We start from the raw sequence: 21,481 nt of genomic DNA, 5'->3' as shown, positions 1-21,481 counted from the left end.
GTTGAGCGATGGCTGGAACTGGAAGTACGTTGGACCAAGTGCAGGCGTGGTTTGTGGAACGGCACCTGCTGCCTAGCAGTAGCAAAGGTTGGAGATTGGCCGGATCCGCGACTAGGCGTGGAACGGCACCTGCTGCCTAGGCGTGGTTTGCAGCCGGTAGAGAGAGGATAATCTGTGTGCTTCAGTTCCTTGGTCTGTTGTAGAGTAACGCAAGAGGACTGGCCAGGCCGCGCTGGGGTTTACAGTCATCGATCACCATAGAGATGCCGAATTGTTAGATTTGTGGTTGGTGTCAAGGTTTTAAATAGCCGGCTAAGCCATTTAGCTTTCAATGTCCGAAAACAGGCTATAGCCAGCTATAGCGGGCTATAGCGGCAGCTAAGGGCTAACTTGTACATGAAAAAACTTAGCTAAATCTTTCTCAAACAGCTATAGCCGGAGATAGCGGAGGCTATAGCCAGAGATTTAAAACCTTGGTTGGTGTATATATATAATAGTATATATAAACGAATACACAAGTTTGTAGTAGATCTCGGACGCAGAGCTAGCTACGCATAAAAAAAAAATTGCAGAGAAATATAACGTCAAGGAAACGAACCTGTTGAGCGATGCCTGGAAGCCTGGAACAGGAACGAATCCCGGCGTGGTTTGTGGCAACTGCTCTGCTTGACGGACGCTGGCGGAGGTGGTGGTGAATGGGCTGATGGCCAGGGTTGCTGCTAGCCGGCGCCGGAGGGGGCGGACAAGCTGAAATGGACTTAAGCCAAGAACAGAGGAGATGTGAGGTGGTTAGCGACGACTAGAACTGCGGTTGCTTCTCTCGGCAGCTTGAGAGAGGAACAAAGGCAACTTTATAGTTGGCCATGGTCGCCCAGTTAACTGAGCTGAGCTGGTAGTGGCAGGCAGAGTCTGAACATCTCTTCAAATAAGTTATAGTCTTACAGATGGTATCAGGGTCAATAATTTTGATATAAATTTATCTTCATGCAAATTCGTATAAAAAAATTATGAATTATTTTTTTGACCACACTTCTTTTCAGAAACGGGCTTGCCACCTCTGTTAATTGTTACGTCTAGATCCTAGTTTTCTCTTTAACCATTCGTATGAACGCCTTCTTTTATTTGTTCATGTTACTAAAAAAGAGTTTAGGTCCTAGTAGTATTGCTTTCCACATGTTGATTAAGTTGAAACACAGCTTGCACGCCAACGCTCAATAAGTTGAATTTATTATAACACAGGATTATATTTGTAGTAGTATTGTTTTATATAACGTAGAATGGTAAAAAATAAGTTACTAATATTGATATTACATATTTTTTTATTCATAATGTATAAACTTATTCGGAATACCAAATTATGAAATCTATTATCATGGAGTGTTAATATAAATTAAAATTAATAATTGGTGATATTGCTATTGATTTGGTAGGTGCCTAGGTGTGAAAGAGAATGATGCCGCCCATGCTGGCTTTAACTTTTCAGTACATTCACTTCCTTATATAACCAAAAGTATGGTCGGAGATTAGCTTTTAGATAATTTTTTGTGGAACGGCGCCTGCTGCCTAGCAGTTGCAAAGGTTGGAGATTGTTGGGCTCGGCCGCCTAGTTCACTGAGCTGGTAGTGGCCACTAGTGGCAGACAGACTATTTTTTTACTCTGAACAGCTTCATCAGATACAAAATTTGTCGACTATAAAGTTAGATCGCATCAAGCTCAATTATTTTGTTATAAAACATCTTGATCTAACTTTATATGAAAAAATATGGAGTTTTCAAGACAAGTATTCTAAAAAACGAGCTTTGTCTACTGCACACCTCCACCGGCGGAGCTACATTGGGGCCATAGAGGGCAATGGCCCCCCTTGCATGCAACAAGTTCCGAGGATTGTCATGTGCAAGTGCATGTATATTTCCACACAGTCTGGTTGCATGGCTGCAAGATCGTCATGTGCAAGTGCATGCATGTTTCCACACACTCTACTCAGCATGGCTGCACGCATAGCTATTCTATTATCTATTACTCCCATTCACATATTAGAGGCGTATTGGTTCCAAAAAAGTTTTCGGATATCCCGGCGTCTAAGGACAACTCCAACAATCGATTTTTAAACTAGCTCTAAGTATTTTTATATTTTAAAGACGAGAGAGACAAATTAGCTCTTGATCAAGACATGTAGGGATCTTTTTTATTTCTTTCTAGGAAATATTTGCCACCAACTCCCGGCCACACGTCCTTTTTCAACCCTACTCTTTCCCGTGCCACCACCTTCGGCGAAGCCAGCGAGGTCCATTCAGTGCGCCTCCTTTACTCCTAGTGAGTCACTCGACCCTGTCATTCAGTCTCCGGTGGTCCTCGCCCTCTCACCCCTAGACCCCATCGTTGGGTCTTCCAGTGGTCCTCTCCCTCACGCCCCCATAGCTCCTCGCACTTATGCCCCCAAAGCTCAATTGGTTGGAACAACGATGGATATGGCTGAATGACGAGTGGATTCCATATACCAGTGTCTACTTTAATGGTTTTGAGGCCCAGATTTGAGGGATTCTATTAGAGTAGACGCATAAAAAAAAAGATCCTCAAAAGTAAGCGGACCCTTCAAATCAAAACTAAGGGTCTTGATTTGAGGGCTGCTGTTGGAGATGTTCAACTCTGTAAATCGACTAACAAAGATGGAAGTCCTAAGGTTACCATCTCTGTAAATCTATGATTCACAGAGACAACCGCCGTAGGATGTCTGCCTGTTATCTGAATCTCATCACACCATTGTTAGAGATGGTGTCCAAAAATACCCGCTTTTGCTAATCAGAGAGCCTGTCTCCCCAAATGCTTTTTAGTACTGTGCCCCGCAGTGGCCCTGCCCCTAAATGCGCAAATGTGCATATGTGTAGTAGTCTATACTATTCTGTAGGCATGTGTTTGATGGATCATGTGAATCTGCAGTACAGATGCTTCCGGTCCAAATGGGTGACGAAGTCGCCCAGGGAAGCATATGGTTAGCAATGCAGGTCTAGTGTTGGGCGTGTATCAAGGTTTTTTAGCTACACTCCATTCAATCCCATCCGAAGTGGGTTGGGAGAGACTGAGGTGGAAAATCCATTTCATCTAAAGTGTGGTGAATTGAGTGCGTTCAAACAAATATTTAGTAACTTCGCTCTAAATTATAAATTATTTTAGTTTTTGTAGATATTATTTTTTATACACTTATATATACACTATGTTTATATATTATTAAATAGAAGCTATTATAGATTAGAAAAGATAAAATCTTACTATTACTAATTGGAGGCCCCAACGGAGCCTCCATGTTAATTCTCACCAGACGTGCTAGAAAAAAAGATAAATCATAGAAATTCTCACAATAATTACTAATTAGAGGCTCTAACGGAACCTCCACGTTAATTCACCAGACATGCTAGAAAAAAAGATAAATCATAGAAATTCTCACGATAATAAGAAAGATCTAGCCATCAATTTGATCGTTGTTATTTTTAATAGCCACTAGATCTATTCAGTTTTTCTAAAAAATTACACACCTGCCATTATGAAAATCACGCATAATAATAGATCTAATTGAAAAGGAAAACATAAACTATATTGTCATCCTATCTCACGTGGTATTAGGCAAGCCCCGCCGTCGCCCATCGCAGCCGCCGGCCATAGTCACGTAGCTTCAATCAATGAGAGATTGACCTTCCAATCCTATGCTACATCAGTCTTCCCTCAGGCTGCCGTTTCTTGGAAGCCCCTGTGATCGGCCTCGGAAGGGAGCCAGTGGAAGTGCTTCTACGCGTGCACCAGGGTGCTGCTGGCGTTCCTGGCACAACCTTCTACAGATGCATGCACGTAAACTAATAATCATCTATTATCTGTTACTCTGTTAGGTAGATGACTATCTGAATGGCCTTTGATCTGTTACTCTGTTAGGTAGATGAGTATAGGGACGCAGGAGGGTCATGAAGATGCTAAAGGAACAGCTCGGTGCGTGCAGGAACGGGCCAGAGCGCAAGGCAGTAGATTTCTTGGATCTTGTGATCCACGAGCTGGACAAGCCAGACTCTAAACTGAACGAGAACATTGCGCTGAATTTGCTGTTTCTGATGCTCTTTGGTAGCCATGAGACCACGTCGATTGGACTGACCGCGATTCTCAAGTTTCTGACAGATAACCCCAAAGCATTAGAGGAACTTATGGTAAGTAAATTGTTGGGTCCAGACTCCAGACCACAAATTGAAATTGTTGCCGTCGGATTGATTTTTTCTTTTTGTGTGGTTTTTTCAGGAAGAGCATGAAAATGTTCAGAAAAGAAGGGTAGATCCAGACTCTGAAATCACCTCGGAAGAATATAAATCTATGATATTCACATCTCATGTATGGCCATAACTGTCAGAGATCGATGTTATTACAATGTATGTGCTCTGTTTAATAGTCACCGTGTCATCATTTAAGCTATAGCTATCGTCTAATGGCAAAACATCGATTCCTACTACTAGGTCCATTGGTGCTACGTTTGTATGCTGTAGATATATTACAATCGAGCTGAATGTTACCATTCTGTTTCATGTAAATTTGTAAATTAATATTTACAGGCACCATATCTGGGTCCAGAAACTACAGATAGGCTTGCTGTGTGAATATGTCATACCATCACATTGTAGCTGGATTGTGTAATCATTAGCGTAAGAAATTATCTATTTTCACTTTTCGATTTTCTAATCGATCTCCTATTTGAGCTTGGACGTACAGGTTTCATATATAAACCAGTAACAGAGATAGAAGACGTGGCAAGCCGGATTATTATGTTGTGGACGAACTGGTGCTAGACATCTCCATAGCTAAACCCGGCGTCCTTTGTCAAAGCATGGGTGGAGCTACAGGCATGCTGCTCTTGCTGCACGTGCGAGCTTTGGCGAATGAGGAGATCTCTGTCTGCATTGTTGGCATGTCACTACTGAGCTGCAGGTATGCTACTTTGCTCACTCATACTACCTACCATTCCTCCGTGCCAATCTCTACTCTCCGCAGTTTAATTTGGTCATACACATATGCAAATTAAAGTAAAGAACAAATACATCCCATGTTAATACATAAATCATTCCCTGTTTATTATTAATAAGACTGAAGGAGGGAAATAGATGATAATACAAGACGACCTATATATCTGAAAATGGTGCGTTAGAAGGAAGAGCAAAGAACGCTAATCTCTGTATATTCCTACATTTTGTCAGCATGTAGGAGTAGAGTTTATTATTTAAAAACAGATTCTGTAATACCTTCCAACCGATGAGGAAATCATATTTAAATTGCATTGCCAATATGTTATTTAATGATATCCATGTAAAATCCATAAACATGTTACTAAAGTATTTTATTAGTATAGGAACATAAGTAAATCAAGTAAAATTTACAAAAAATAATATATAAACATATAAAATATTTACATTGACGAAAAGTTAACGGAGCCTCCACGTTAATTCTCACTAGATGGATTAGAAAACGATAGATTTTAGAAATTCTCACAATAATCAGAAACATCTAGCCTTTCATTTGGTAGACTCCAATCATCATCCTCAACAATAAGCATTCGATCTATTTGTTTTATAAAAAATATGCACACCTACCATTATGAAGAATGCATAAAGTAACTCTAATTTTGCTTCTAAACTACCCACATCTATGATTACAAAAAATAATTTAAAATTAATCAACTAAAGTTGTATCTAAATTACCCACTTCATCGATTATGAAAGATAATTCAAAATAACTCCCTAACATTGCATCTCAACTATACAGCTCTGTCATCACAAAAGATAATTTAAAGTAACCATCGAATATTTTATTTGAAAAATTATCCACATGCCGCATTAGCAAAGATAATTCAAAGTAACTGAGGACGTTTGCATCCAAACTACCTATATATGAAATTATGAAGTAAAAATGTAAAATATAAATTATCACACTTAATTTGTATCTAAATTACCCACATCAGCCATCCTACAAAAAATAAAAATACAAAATATGTCTCTGATTTTGGCTAAAATATATATGTATTATCAATATTGGTAATTTAGTTTTAAGAACTCTGTATTTTATAAAACAATGCTACTACAAATAAAATTATATGATAGTGCCATGGTGCAAGGTGAAACAACTCTTTATACAATAAGAACCGAGAGAGTAACCTAGGACCTATAATCTTTTTCAATAAAATAAAAGATGAAAATTGTTAATAAAGTATAAAATAAGCAATAGAAAGTCAACTTAACATGTGCATAAAAAGAATCGTAATACATGGAATAAAAGTTGAATTAAAAATATAGGTTCATGATAGAACACAAAGGTATGTAACAATAGCACATATAACATAATCTTAGGTTTCCACTAAATAACAATTCCTGCAAATTGTAAATAGAGGTGTCCAATGAAGCCTCCATGTTAATCTTTATGAGGCCCAATAGAAAAAAGATAATATCTAGAAATTCTCACAAAAAATTAGAAACATCCGGCCACCAATTGTGTAATAATAACAATAGGATCTATGGTATTTTACAAATAATTACCCACCTCTATGAATGTGTAAATCAATGTAAGGTAACGCAAGAATCTTTATTTAAATTATGCACTTATGCCATTAGATACATTATATATGCAACCCCTTAAATTTACATGTAAATTACTACTTCTGACATTATTAAATCTACATCAAAATTATTAATATATTTTATTGCAAAAAAAGGCTAAATAACCATAAAGCATAAATATGTTCTACATTATGCACATCTATAAATGGCAATATAATATAATTTGATTAAAGTACATGCACGTCAAATACTTATGCATACGTGAGAGACAAATATATATGTTACATTTCAGCAATCATGGAAAAAGATTTCCTACACTAATGATGCTAACAAGTTATTTAATTATTAATAACCATGACATATAATTTATATAAATTATTATTTAGATAGATTATACACTTTAACTAAAACATTTTACATATATTTATTAATAGTATAACCACTACTGCATAAATAACTCTTTGTCAATAAAATTCAAACATCTTGACAAGTGGAGAGGATAGTGCAGACTACAAGTTGCTATATCTTCCTATTCTTTGAGATTTCTTAGCTGCAAATATTCATTATAAGGCTTAAACATTAATATCCTCTTGAGGTTAGCACATCTATCCATCCTAGATCTCCCGTCAAGCTCAAAACTAGTCTTAAGCAATGTGGTGTAGGTTTAAAGTGACTGTTTAGGCTATCATTGTACTTAAGAGTGTAGTCTATGACCTAAAATCCTTATGTAGCAATCAATAAGGCTAATCATTGCAAATCAAAACTTAGATTCATTATATCGTAATATATAGACGGAAAATATATCGATCAATAATTTGTAAGTTCACCACAATTAATAGACACTATAAAGTATCTGGTGTGCCTATTGTGGTAGAAAAGGAACAAAGAGGAAAAAATATAATTTAATATAAGTACTATGTATCATCCAGAGACATTAAACAATAACTAATTCCTATATCTCTTATCTCTTATAAGATTCTAGCCCATGCGAGAGCATAGGTTGATGGACTAGTGATTTATAATTTAGAATGGAGAGAGTAGTATTTTGTGGTTCAAACTACTATCCGCTTCTTCCGGTTCTGATAAGAGAAATGATACGGTTAAGAATCCTCATCTTTTTTTTATGCCTCAACTCTTCGAGTACAAGTTGTATTATCTAAACTCACGCACCAACTCACACCACCACACGCACACAAACTCACACACACACCCTAGTACGCAAGCTAGACCTACACCTAGACGAAGAGGTTGTACGTGGCTGAGAGATATCCGAAGCCTTCTAGGCTTCGCACGTTCACTTTAACCGTTGTGGCGCATCCACGTATGAGACTACAGATACCCAGTACCTGCAAATTTATTATTGGGGAAAAACCCTAGTGAGACAGTACGTGAGTGTCGATCCAGGGATCAAACTCACGCCCGGCCGCTGGCACACCTGGCGAGGGAGCCAACCGAGCTATGCTCGGTCCTCAGAATCGTCATCTTTGGCGGCTTCAGATTAAAAAAATATATATATGCTTGGGATTCTGAAACGGTCACGTGAATCCGACAGCATTTGTTGGACGGAGGCGACCCAATGTGCTAGCCACGTTGCTAGTCTTGGTAAATGTGCTAACCACAGGTTGTGCGATGCCAATTGAGCATAAACTATGACGTTGCACGGAGCCGGGCTCTATAGGGCAGGGTTTTTTTTTTTACCTGTAGGCTTTTTTATGCAGTTCATTCATGATCGGCTGGTGTGTGTCCTCTGTTTAGAGGTCCGAGAAAGGTCAGTTTTGTGATGGTCTTTTAACTTCCTCAATTGTTTTGGTCTCCTCTCAACTATAAAATTTGTTTTTGGAGCCCCCGATCAACTTTCAAAACCGTTTGAACTCACCTTGGAAAGTTTTAGACGCAGTTTTTCTGACGTGGCCCCATTTCCACCATTTTCAATATGATGCCAGGTTAGCTATGTGGGGGTAAATCAGACTACACTAACAGTTAAGAGGTAAATCCGCTGATGAGCTGGCGCCGCCTAGGGGTCCGCCTACCCCCTAGGCCAGGCGGGACCCCCTCGCCTAGTGCCTAGTCGCGCCTAGGCGGACGCCTAATGTCGCCTTTTTGAACATTGCCTGCAGCGACACTGGCCGACTCCAAGTCTCCGACCGCCCTGCGCGAGCGCTCCTTCCCTCACACGCGTCCTGTGCGGCGCTCCCCGATGCGCTCTGGTCGGGCGGAGTCGCCGACGACTGCGTCTCCTCCGCTCATACCGACCTCACCATCGCCACGCTCGTGCCCAAATGAGGTAATGAGTTAATTTCTGGTGAGTGTGTAACACTGAAGATATTGGTAGAATGTTCAGTAGACCGTGGAATGAGTATGAACGTGTTTGAGACTTCATGTTATATGTCATCAACACAATAACACCTAACACGATTCATGTTCCTTGTTACATATAGTTCACGAATCAAAATATTTCATTATTAGGGTATAATTGTTTGGTGAGGAGAAGGCGTTGAAATAAATACTGTAGTAGATTTTTTTTTGTTGTAGTTGTTGTTTGGTCATGTATTCGTTCCACCACTATGTGCTTATAATTATTTAACAATGGTTATTTATCGTGCATAAATCGAAAGCTGCCTGTGTTCTGTACACGTATGTCTTACTTACTTATGCTAATAATAGAACTACTATTGAGGTCATTCATTCTAGAGATTTTCATGATCTAGTTTATCGGTGGCAAGCATAAAGTGCCCTTTATATTGCTACTAATTTAAATATCTGAAAAATAAAAGGAGCCTCGTTAGGAAGCTGCATTCTCATGGCACTGGCAGCATATATATGACCATTTAGTTGGCAACCTACGTACATTTTCAGGCTCACAATGAATCTGCAAGCCGGAATAAGCTGTATCATAACATTTGTTTTGTAACATGACGACTCACAACTTAATTATATGTACAAGGCTCTGTATTCTCAGGTGGTAACCTGCATCCACAGTACACACAGATTCGAATAAAAAAACTAATTCACATCACATCGCATTCTAGTCACCATGAATTTATTTGCAGTGTCCAACATCTGACTGCCTCACGACGACCCGCAGCGTAGTAATCGGCTCCATTGCTTCTTCTTTGGCCGAAGCGATGATAGCTCCAGCCTCCAAGGCTGCTTTTTGTCCATGCGGCACTCCACCTGCAGGCGAGGTCTTTTATGCATTCTATAATCGATAGTGCTAGAGACGTATGTAGTAATAATAATAGTCTTGGAGTAGCATGCATACTTTATTGTTACTCCCTCTGTTGTTCCACGATGAATTCCCTTCAAACTTGCGCCACTTTGTCCAATAACACCTCCTCTGTTTCATCCCCTGAAACGGACCGTCTAGTCAAGTAACCAGATATTCCAATAGCAAGAAAGGTGCTCAGTATATGCAACATATAAAGCAGCAGTGTTGTGTTAATTTACCTGAAGCGTCGGCAGAGGGGCTGAAGTTTGTCTTGAAGCTGAAAGGATCTATCGTGTACTTCACGTACCACTTCCTTTGAATGTTGTTGTCGTTATCAGCTGCATATGCCTTGACCTGCTTGATATGGCTGAACTTGTCCCACTCAGGGCCAGATTTTCCTTTAGCTATGGAAGTGAGCAACAGGACATCACAGTCTAGATCCAAATGCCTTGGCTTTACGTCCTGAAAATATCCAGGGAGTGTTTCGATGTCGTAGTCCTCCAGCCAGAGTCTCTGAAGTGCAGGCAAACCCTCTAGCACCTTCAACTTTGGGCACCGGCTGATCTCAAGGTTCTGCAAATTTGGTAGGTTACTGATCCTCTCCAGGTGTGGACATCTAATCACCAAAATTTTCAAACCAGAACCAAAGTTCTCCACAGCGCTTGGGTGCTCATGATGGTGTGGTAGTAAGAACTCTGGCCCAACACGCTTGATGCCTGGGGCGCTTCTAATCAGTAGGAACTCCAAGCTGGGGAGCTGCCACAAGCCATCAGGTAGCTCTGTGCAATAAGGCAAGTCTTCCATGCATAGAATCCTCAAGCTTCCAAGGCACACAATTGCTGTCAATGTCATCCACCGTGGAAGTCGTTGACTAAAGTACCCTTTGATTGTAAGAATTTCTAAGCAAGGCGGAGGGCAGAGCTCATCAAACACCTTCTCGATGTGTTGCTGCTCTTCCTGTTTCACCAACCGGTGAGCACCTCCACTACTACTAGTGCACTGTAAGTACACATAGCTGAGGCACACCTTTTCACCAAGCCTGGCTTTTATAGCAAATGAGGAAGAAGATACATTCTCTAGGCCATGTATAAGAAGACGCATGAGCTGGTTAAGAGGTCCTAATTCTTCCAAACTACACCAATCACCCTCCACATGGGCTGGAAACCCCTGTAATATCCTCAAATTAGTTAGGCTGCCGAAACCCCTGGGTATATTGTTTATACCTGAGTTAAGAAGGCTTAGATACCTCAGCTGCCGTAACTCTCCAATGCCACGAGGAAGCTTCACCAAACTTTGACAATTAGTAAGGTCAATGCACTGCAAGAATTTCATCTTGGCTATTTTTTTTGGCAGCCTAGATGTGTTAGTGCCATCTAGGCACAAATACCTCAAGTGTTTGAGTTGGACCAAACATTCAGACAATGCATCAAAATTTCCATCTTCTATATGTAGGGTCCGCAAACAAGGAAAAGATGACAGTGAATCACCTGGGTTGATCTTTGTTTCCCCAACTAAAATAAGTGTTCGCAGTGATATATGTGCTTGTAGAGAACTCCACTCTAGCTCATTTGACTCTGATTCTTTGGATTTTAGTGATAACCGAATAACATTTTCTGGAATGCTATTAATGGTTGGGCCAGCTTCACTTTTCTGAGTTACCAGTGCTTCATCTCTAGTCAAATACTGAGCAAATGAACGAACAATATCATGCATATTGCAAACTCCATGGTCCACATACCTTGGATCTGGCTCTAGAAGGTTCCTAGCTATTAATTGGTCATAGTACTCTTTTCCTAATACTTCTAAATCACGTGAGTTTCCATGAACAAATCCTTCCCCAATCCACATGGCAACAATACGCTCATACCCGAACAATACGCTCTTGGGGAGGAGGGCGTAGTGCAGAAAGCAAGACTGCAACTCTGGGTGCAAATCTTGATAGCTAAGGTATACTGCATAGTTTAGCTCTTTAGGCATTTGAGATACTGACCATGTAGAATCATTTAGGACATTTTTCCAGTCGCTTCGCCTTATGTTTTTCTGGCGGAGAAGGCCTCCTATTACTTTGACTGCGAGAGGCAAACCATCACATTTTGCTATAATCGACGTTCCAATGTCCTTCAATGCATCAACCTTTGGTTCATCATTGTTTTCTTTTCCAACCACCTGCAAAGCAACTTAAGCTTGTTAATTGGATGGAATATGTAGATATAAATACACTTGGTCATAATCGGAAGCAAAATCAAGTGCTAAAAAACGATACTGTGTGCAGAGGCAAAATTCACATGCGACGTTCTAAGCGTATGACCGATGTACCAGTCCACTAAAATAGATGGAAAAATCATCATATATGTATATCACTACGGTGCAATTAGGTGACGTCTGTGACTCTGTGTACAAGAATAGTGTTCTCATCGGTCACTATCATTACCAACTCTCGTCTACCTGATGTTTATAGTCACTCTAGTATTTATCGTATCTTTTTATTTATTTTTTATTATTTTATTAAAAAAGGTTGTACAGTATGCCAGACTACTTCTCACTGCCAAGTACTGACAGTGATAAGTGATAAAAAAGCACAAAATGTACGCCAGATTACTGCATCTTCACTGCCAGTAACCGACAATGACAATATTTAAACTCAAGATCTCAACATTCTCCTGAGCATCTATACCAGCAGAGCTATACAACACTTGTGAGTATACAACTGATGCTATTCTTTTAACTACACAATTTTGAATCTTATATTGCATACTTGATACTTTAAATGATCTCAAATGAAAAGGTTGTTAGCTGCAAAGTTGTAGATTGATCTCATCGACTACTAACTCTACTATTGACTTTGTCTCCATTCGACATCATTAACCATCTCAAATCCCATTGGTGAACTTACATAGAATATTTGGATATGTAAACCATCTTAAATTAAAAAGTTGTTAACTACAAAGTTTTAAATCTTTTTGAACGTATAAAGCTTATCTTATCAAACATCATATGAAAAAGTTATTACTTTTTCGTAAAATAGCCTATCACTGCTGGTTGTAGCCACAAACCGGCCATGACGGGTGGTCCTTCACTGCATGTTCGTGGCTATAACCAGCAGTGATAGTACACTGCCTGTCAGTATCACTTGTAGCCACGATTCGTTCGTGAAAGTTCGATTCGTTCGTGAAAGTTCATCTATCACTGTCAGTTGTACTATCACTACCGGTTCCAAAGCAACCAGTAATGATGGCCCGACAATGATGGCCTGTGTTTGCGGTAGTGCTAGGTCCTATGCTACCCACTTGCCTATTAATAATGGTATGAACTATCATGTCAGCCTGCACTATGGCACTTAAGGCCATGTTTGGATGTTGTAGTATTAAGAGACATAGTATTAAGAAACCACGATTTTAGAACCTATAGATGTGGTAAACCATGATTTAGCAACAAAGAGGTCTAGATATGAGTTTATAAAACTCTAAAGAGACTACAAATTTAGTAAAACTCTGGTTTTCAAAACCATAAAATTTGTTGCATCAAAACACTTCATACAACTCTAATAAAATCAAAGTATTTCATAAAAGCATGGTATTTTTTTAAAACTCCAAAAATACATCTGCATCCAAACAGGGCCTAAGATTTTGAACTTGCTACATTCAAAAATTGTATATGTAGTAGAAGTATTATTTTTATAAAAATATAGAATAATCAAAATTAAATTACCAGTGTCGATATGACATTGTATTTGAGTCAAATTTTATAAAATTATTTGAAATAAAAACTTATAAACTTTTTTGTCATGCCATAGTAATGTAATTTAAAATAAATTATCAGTGTCATTTATATGTGGTTTGTTAAGTAACAGTTTAGCACTTGATGATCTATTGACTAAAAATATCATAATGTATGTATGTTTGATTGGTCGATATATTAACCCAACTTTATGTTAATAACCGAAATGTATAGCATGGATCATGGAGGATGCAAACTATACAGCCACGATGTTGTCAGAATTTGGTCCTGCTATCGGCCAGGTTGAAGGTGAAGGAGGAACCATAGAAACCAGAGGATTTATTTTAACGAACATCTGTCCCTGCTGATGGTTCAGTAATTAACTAATCGGTCCCAATACAAGCCTACATGAAGCTAGTCCTCGTTTGAAACCCAAAGATTGGGTATATGATCCTAGAAAATAAATTCGACCCTTTGTTACATTTGGTTTATTTTTTTATTCCAATTTGACACTGTATGTTCAATTTCGTTGCAACTGATCATGAGATTATTCATAAAAGGACCAAACACCCCTGGTAGAAAAACGAATGGACGGAAGTCAATTATTTGGATCCAACTGGAAAGGTTATTAAAGTCTGCACATCTTGACCTAAAGAAGCTATGTTTTTCTCCCTAATTCATACTCTCTTGGATGCAGGTAAGCCTAATGTGATATCCCATGTATCCTTAACTTTTTAAACATTCTAGAGATGAGACAAGTGAGGCAAGTTACATGGACAATTACTCAAGTGTCTATGGTAAAACCTGTCAATCAGGATATATGCCAAAGGCCCCGTGAGTACTTTTCCTAACTTTTTACGCCATGTTCAGAATAGAACTTTAAATCATTGATTTTATTTTAACATGTTTACAGGATCTAGTAAAATTATAATAGTTTGAAAAGGTTGTTAAAGAAAAGGATAAAAGTTACATATGTTATATGTTATTTTAATGTCTAACTCGATGAGATATTTAAAAAGTTACACTCCTATCACCTAATAATAGGACTTCTGAAAATTTAGAATAAAATAAATTAGGCAACAAGAGAAAGCCTAACATTCCCATCATTAAACAGTAATGTCCAGTCCTGATTGGCTTTAATAGTTCAGGCTATAAATTGCTGATTCTTTATCAGACCGTGGAGGATGGGACTTGGTCTTGGAGATATTAAACCTAAGCACCAGACGCCCTTTGGAACGAAAGGATACATTACAGTAAAAGTTTAGAAATCTTAATCTCATGACCATCTAAAGAGTTGAGGCTCTCAAAAAAATCTATAGAGTTGTGACCACAAGTATTAGTAACAATGTAATAATGCTTGTACATGAGCTCTTACGAAACTTCACAAGCACCTACAGTCATTTGTGTAATGTGAGAATTTTTTTAAAAAAAATATTACTACATGTTAGTAACTTTATTATTGTTTGTAGTTTACGCTTATTCCTTTTAGGCTTTTATTTCACCTGTTCTTTATCATGCTCTGTGTTCATGATGCTTTAATGACATTTCACTACTATAGAAATGTATTTCGCCAACACTATTTTGATTCTATTAGAAACATCGGTAAAAATATATCACCTCCGATAATTGAACCGTTGATAAAAATGGCTTTCACCACCATTTGTGGCAGTGAAAACCGGTTTTGAGTATATAGCCGGCCAGAAACCCTAGCCCATTCTCACTCCCTCACCGACACCCCACCTACTGACCACCTCTCTCTCCCTTACTCGAGCACTTCCTTCCGCCCCCTCTCTCCCTCACCAGCACTCCCTCCGGGGCCCACTCTATCCCACTGTAGCAACGCGGCGCTAAGATCGGATCTGCCATCGGCGCGGGGGCAGACACCACCCATGGCCCTCAGCAGCATGGCGGGCGCCGCCCAACATAGAGATGGACCTCGATGTCACAATCCTGGACACTAGGGGCAGCTAGCGTAGACCATCATGGATGACTGCAGGCACACACATGACACGTGTATTTTTTAATTATTTTTATTCAACTTTCAATATCGGTTTCAATGTGGCGGTGATGAAGGTGAGCATCACCGCCAAATTGCAAAACCGGTGGTGATGGTGGTTTTCAAGCAAGCGGTGATAATGTTTGTGTAGTAGTGTTTTGAAAGTGGTTTACAGACCCTAGATTTCTAATATTAATGCTAAAACAAATAACTATTTTGTACAACCATGCGCATAAGGGCATCTTCAGTGTAGATTTTCTTTATGTGGTTTCTAAGAGTGCCACATCATTTTATAGGTTTAGGTTAATGAATGAAATGATTCCTCTCAAGACACAATTTTATAAATTGATAGTAAAGCAAATGTGAACAAAATGCGCAAGATTACCGACATCTGAATAGATAGTGTAGCAAATGCGCATGCATGAATGTGTAACAAAATAAAGCTATAAATTAACTTATACGAACCTGCTTCTTGAGCAAAGACCAGGCATCTTCTTGCTCTAATTTTTTGACATGGTGGTAGGGCACCTCCGCCATCATGCTTTTGGCGACCATGTCATGTCTTGTGGTAACGAGGACACAACTACCTTGAGCTAGGACGCTTAATAATGGAGTTTTGAGGACACCCACCCATGCATGGTGGTCCCAGACATCATCCATCACCAATAAAGTCTTGCAGTCCTTCAAGGCTTCCTTAAGGGTTCGCTCTAGTGCGGCTTTTGTGTTTCTTGGTGCTTGATGGTTTCCTTGTGCTTCAGTGATAGCTCTCTCTAATAGATCAGCATCGCTAAATTCTTGATTGACACTCAACCATATTCTCTTTTGAAACCCTTGTTTGATGAAGTCATGATTAAAGATTTTCTTGGCAAGGGTGGTTTTGCCAATCCCTCCTACTCCCACAATAGCATAAACCATAACATTTTTGTGTTCATGTACATTTTTGTCCTTCTTCGTGAGCAAATCCACCAGATTTCTTGTGTCCTCCTCAATCTTCTCACCAACCACACCTAACTCATCCTCCCCTGTTGTCTCACGCCTAGCGCGAAGGGAGGATTCTACCTTTTTTGTGTTGTCCTCATAAGATGCAAGGTTAATGAAGTTGAAGGTTTTGCTACGCTTCTCAATGTCATCTAGCCTCTCATTAAGACTTTTTATGCGATTACCGATGTCATGAGCATGGAGAGGATTCCTCATACAAAAGAGCAAGGGATTGAAGCAGCCCATATCACAGCTTCGACCCCGTTCCATCGCCTTGAGCTGGCACAAATCAAGGATGTTGGTAGCACCATACAAGGCATTCCTAAGCTCTCTCACCCATGATTTCACACTCTCGTCGCTGATGTTCCTCTTGTCAGCATCGGCGAGGAATCTCTTAAGGTCCCCAAGCTTCATCCCCATCTTTTTTATCTCATCGGGAACACCTAAGAGCAGATGCACCTCTTCTTTAGCCATCTCCAACAACATGTCTTGGAGGTACGATGCTAAAGCATCCAGTACCACCGCCATTTTTGCTGCTTCGGTATCTACAAAATCGAAATTAGATAAAAAAAATCACGTGTTTAGTTTGAAAGGAAAGGTAATCTTGATGGTAAAAGTACCGAGGCCCCTATAACCTTGGCACTATTATTCAAAAGGGAACACTGCAACAGTAGATAGGTACTAGAATAATCACATTTAAATGATAACTAAGTACTTTTGGCACCAGATCTGGCGCATAGTAGCAAGCTAAAACGATAACAGAGTTAACAAATTAATGAGTAGCTAGCTGACGAGAATATGATGAAGTTTGATCTATGGATGATGTTGAAATATTATATACTTGGGCACCTAAAAATCGAAAGCAGCTACACCAATCTCAAGCCGTCACCCTTATGTGAGTATATTTGTGAGTGGAAGAAGAGTATAATATCTCCAACAAAAACTAGAAAGAAAGAAAGCGGATGGAAATAAAAATTGAGAGGGCCAGGAAAGACTAGGCATATGCACCTTGATTTGCAGCGGGGAAAAGAGAATGCTGTGTGTGTCCTTCAGTTCCGGCGTCAAGGAAACGGACCTGTTGAGCGATGGCTGGAACTGGAAGTACGTAACGTTTGATCAAGTGCCGGCATGTTTTACCTAGCAGTTGCACGGTTGGAGATGCCTGGATCTGGCCTCTGGCTCGGTGTGGTGTGGGCTACTGCTCTGCTTGACGGATGCTGGCGGAGGTGGGAGTAGGTGGTGTCTGAAGGGCTGAGGGCGGATAGCGAGGATTGCAGCTAGCCGGCAACGGAGGCGTGAGCTAGGAGACGTGAGGTGTGCCTGCGGTGGCTACGCTGGGGCTGCTTTAGTTGGTGAACGAAGGCGACTTTATTTATTGTTGGGCATGGCCACCTAGTTAACTGAGCTGGTAGTGGCATAGAATTTTTTTTGTTTTACTCTGAATAGCTTCAAATATAAACACACACACACACAACCACAAGGTAGAGGAGAATGTTTATATATAGGGTTTTTTGTCCACAATAAAAAGAAGTTTGTAGCACACCATGATTTTGTGTTTTGTGTCTCCAGCACACCCAAGCAAATAAAATGACTAGCTAGCCCACGGGCCCACTCTCCATTCCCTTTGCATGCGTTTTATTTCTCCATCCCTAATCTCCTTTTCCCCCTCTGGTGGCCAACAATCGTGTTGTTGGCTTCGACCAGGCACACCAGATCTCTCCTTTGTCGCTGAGCAGTAATACAGATGCCACCGCCCAGCAACAACAAGGGGCCACCCAGGCCCATCAGCGAAGTGCAATGAGATTTTTTTTTGTTTGTACCAAAGAGAGACTCTAGAAGTTTCTAGCTCCGTCGCTGGCTACTGCAATTTGTCCATCATCAACTTCTAGCGCTCGAAATCCCTACCTCTGGCTTTGTTTATTTTCCCCCTAACCACTCCACCTGCAAGACGTTTGTATTTTTTGAGAGCATAAGACATTTGTGTTCTTTTGGGATATTCGTCCTCTCCATTTTATGTCATATGGTTTTGAAATGAGTATTTGGGATATGAAATGAATTCAAATGAAAATTTGTCAACTACAAAGTTTTATAACTTTTCGAGTTCTACAACTTTGGTTTTGGTCATTTCTCCATTCGAGGTCTTTTAAAGAATTTTAATTTCAGATGTAAGGAAATTCAACCGTAATTTTCCTTGGACAGATGATTTCAAATGAAAAAGTTGTCAACTACAAAGGTGCACAACTTTTCAAGATCTACAACTTTTGTTTTGGCCTTTTCTCCATCCGAGGCCATTTAAAAAGTTCGAATTTTGAATTTGAGAAATTAAACATAATTTTTGTTGAATAGATGATTTCAAATAAAAATGTTGTCAACTATAAAGTTGCATAGCTCTTCGAGATCTACAACTTTTGTTTTGGTCGCTTCTCCATCCGATATCCTTAACTACAACTACACACCCACTTGTGACTATAGAACATATGGATTGCTTTGGTATTAACTTCTATGAAATCTTACAAACCAAATAGAGAGACATCATAACGACTCTAAATAAAAAAGTTTTGATCTACAAAGTTGCATAACTTTTCAAAGTCTACAACTTTTGTTTTGATCGTTTCTTCATCCGAAATCCTTAACTATCACTACACACTCACTTATGACTATAGAGCATATGGACTGCTTTGATATTAACTCTATAAAATCTTGTGGTGTATATTTAGACATTCAAATGATCTCAAATCAAAAAAGTTTGTACTAAAAAGTTGTAGATCTTGTCGAGTACTACAACTTTGGTATAGTCTTCATCAGACATCATATGAGAAAGTTACTAAGTTCATATCACTGCCGAATCAAGCCATGAACCGGTAGTGATAGTCTCACTGGTGCTTTTAGCCAAAACCGCAGTGATGACCCAATATTATTGCTGGTTCATGGCTCAAACTGGCAGTGATATCATTGTCGGTTTTAGCCAGAAACATGGTCCAATGTGGAAATGAGTCGAAGGGAAGAGAGTGTCAAGGGCAATATGGTCCTTTGACTGGGCATGGTGTGTCATGAACAAAACTAATGTTTTCGCAACGTGTTTGTGGCTAATTCATTGAGTACAATACGCTGTGCGCAAATCCACTCTATCTGAGTGTCCAGGGGACAAAAATCCCTATAAATATCAACGGATGAAGCAACCACACCATAAGGGAACAGAGATGGGGACAACATGGAACTTTTGTATAACTGGAAACCATACAACAGATGGTTGCAATCAACTCTGAAATTGCGAATAGCTTATGATCTGCCCTTTATATCTAAAAAAAATGATCGCTGGCTGGTCCAATGTGACCTCTAGGGACTAGTTAAGATTATTATTATTTTTTTTAAAAGAAACAGATCGACAAGTGCTGAATATGGGAGTGCTTACAATTACAGAACAAGACGATCGACGAGCTCGCTCGCTGGCAGCTGTTACCTGGCACCGATCGGACCTGTGCGCCCTGAGAATAGATCGACAGAGGGGATGATTGGATCAACAGATGAAGCAGATGAATGAAGCAAACCAGAACGGAAGAGAGGAAGGGGGCGACATACAATTTTTCTATAACTGGAAACCACGATGATGGGTACCTTCGCCGAACAAATACGGAAGAAGTTAAAAGATGGGGTTTGAATCAAAACGAATGGCTGCAATCAGCTCTGCAAATAAGAATGGCTTATTCGTCAGTGGTTCGTTCAATGCGATCTCTAAGGAGGGTCAATATTTGAAATAAAAGAAAAAGAAACAGCTCGAGGAGAAGTGCTGAATCAATATTGGGTGCTTACTGCTTACACAGTTACCGATCAAGACCACGATGATGGGTATCTTCGCCAAACAAAAAATGAAAGTTGGGTTTGAATCACAACGAGAATGGATGCAATCAACTCTGCAAATACGAATGGCTTATTATTCGTCAGTGGTTGGTTGGCTGAATACGACCTCTAAGGGAGGGTCATTCTTTTTCATTATTTCAAATAAAAGAAAAACAGACAGATGGAGCAGAAGTGCTTACAGTTACCGAGCAGGACTGCAAGACGATCGACGAGTTCGCAAGCTCGCAGCTGGCTCCTTCCGATCCGAGGTTCTCGCGCCCGGAGACGAGAGTGGACGGATCGATCAGCAGAACAGTGATGTGTGTGACATGAATGAATGAATGAATGAAAGCGAGATGATGGGGATAGAGAGATGCGTAGAAGCAGAGGAGGCCCGCATGCTTTATACACACGCTGCCTACGACGGAGGGGAGAGGACACCCTGTTCTACTACTCCCTCTGAACTATTCAAAAAAGGGCAAACGCAAAAGAGGTTGAGGTGATTAAAAATGTGCCTCGCCTCAGTAATCCACAGTAATCCACTAGATAAATTTATTAAGCCTAATTAATTCGTCAATAGCACATGTTTATCGTAGCACAACATTATCAAATCATGTACTAATTAGACTTAATAAATTCATCTTATAAATTAGTCTTAATTTATAAAATTAATTATTTTTAATCTATATTTAATACTCTGTCTAAACGTACGAAACTTCAGCCGGTGAAAATAAAAGCCCGCATGAATTTGAACTGTGTGCCGACCGCACCACGTGACGGGGATACCAGCACACATCACAAACGACAAGGCCAGCACCGCGTCCACGTCCACCGCACCTTTCCAGCGTCTCAGTCGTCACAGAAAAACAGTAGAGTAGTTGAATGATTGCTACTGCCAACCAATAACGGGCCCACTCGGTTTCAATCTGCTTGAAGAAAACTTTGGCGTCCGACGAGGCGACGACTCCGAAGGTGACCCCGAAACCGAAACCGAAGCCGAAGCTGGATTCTGGTCGAGCCTGGGCCCCCCGTAGGGACACCGAGGACAAGGAGGCGAGGCTTGACATGCACACCGTCAAGCAGTACTCCGATCCGTAGCAGCGTCACCATCGGCACTAAGGATGGCAACGGGTCGGGTTCGGATCGGGTGGAGTCTCCATACACCCAAA

The 21,481-nt window shown here is 40.0% G+C and overlaps 1 protein-coding gene across 5 annotated transcripts; it reads right to left on the bottom strand.

Annotated features, from left to right (window-relative positions):
• Positions 1-9,383: 9,383 nt before the first annotated feature.
• On the bottom strand, positions 9,384-20,728 carry LOC136486409 (disease resistance protein RGA2-like). 5 transcript variants are annotated; one of them, XM_066483294.1, is made up of 8 exons: positions 20,513-20,728; positions 20,286-20,386; positions 20,055-20,159; positions 19,888-19,960; positions 15,963-17,020; positions 10,024-11,950; positions 9,839-9,925; positions 9,384-9,763 (listed from the first exon to the last, which is right to left on the bottom strand). In XM_066483294.1, the coding sequence occupies exons 5-7, from the start codon at positions 17,001-17,003 to the stop codon at positions 9,879-9,881; spliced, it is 3,015 nt and encodes a 1,004-aa protein (XP_066339391.1). In that variant the 5' UTR covers positions 17,004-17,020; positions 19,888-19,960; positions 20,055-20,159; positions 20,286-20,386; positions 20,513-20,728; the 3' UTR covers positions 9,384-9,763; positions 9,839-9,878. The 5 variants fall into 5 exon arrangements, with proteins under 5 accessions (XP_066339391.1, XP_066339390.1, XP_066339392.1 ...); XM_066483293.1 differs by having other exon boundaries at positions 9,384-9,750; XM_066483295.1 differs by having other exon boundaries at positions 9,384-9,925; positions 17,484-19,960.
• Positions 20,729-21,481: the final 753 nt, after the last annotated feature.

Source organism: Miscanthus floridulus, chromosome 10 (assembly GCF_019320115.1).
Source record: "Miscanthus floridulus cultivar M001 chromosome 10, ASM1932011v1, whole genome shotgun sequence".
Classification (NCBI taxonomy): Eukaryota; Viridiplantae; Streptophyta; class Magnoliopsida; order Poales; family Poaceae; genus Miscanthus; species Miscanthus floridulus.
Note: the sequence above shows the minus strand (reverse complement) of the source record. Positions and strands in the feature narration are given on the sequence as shown.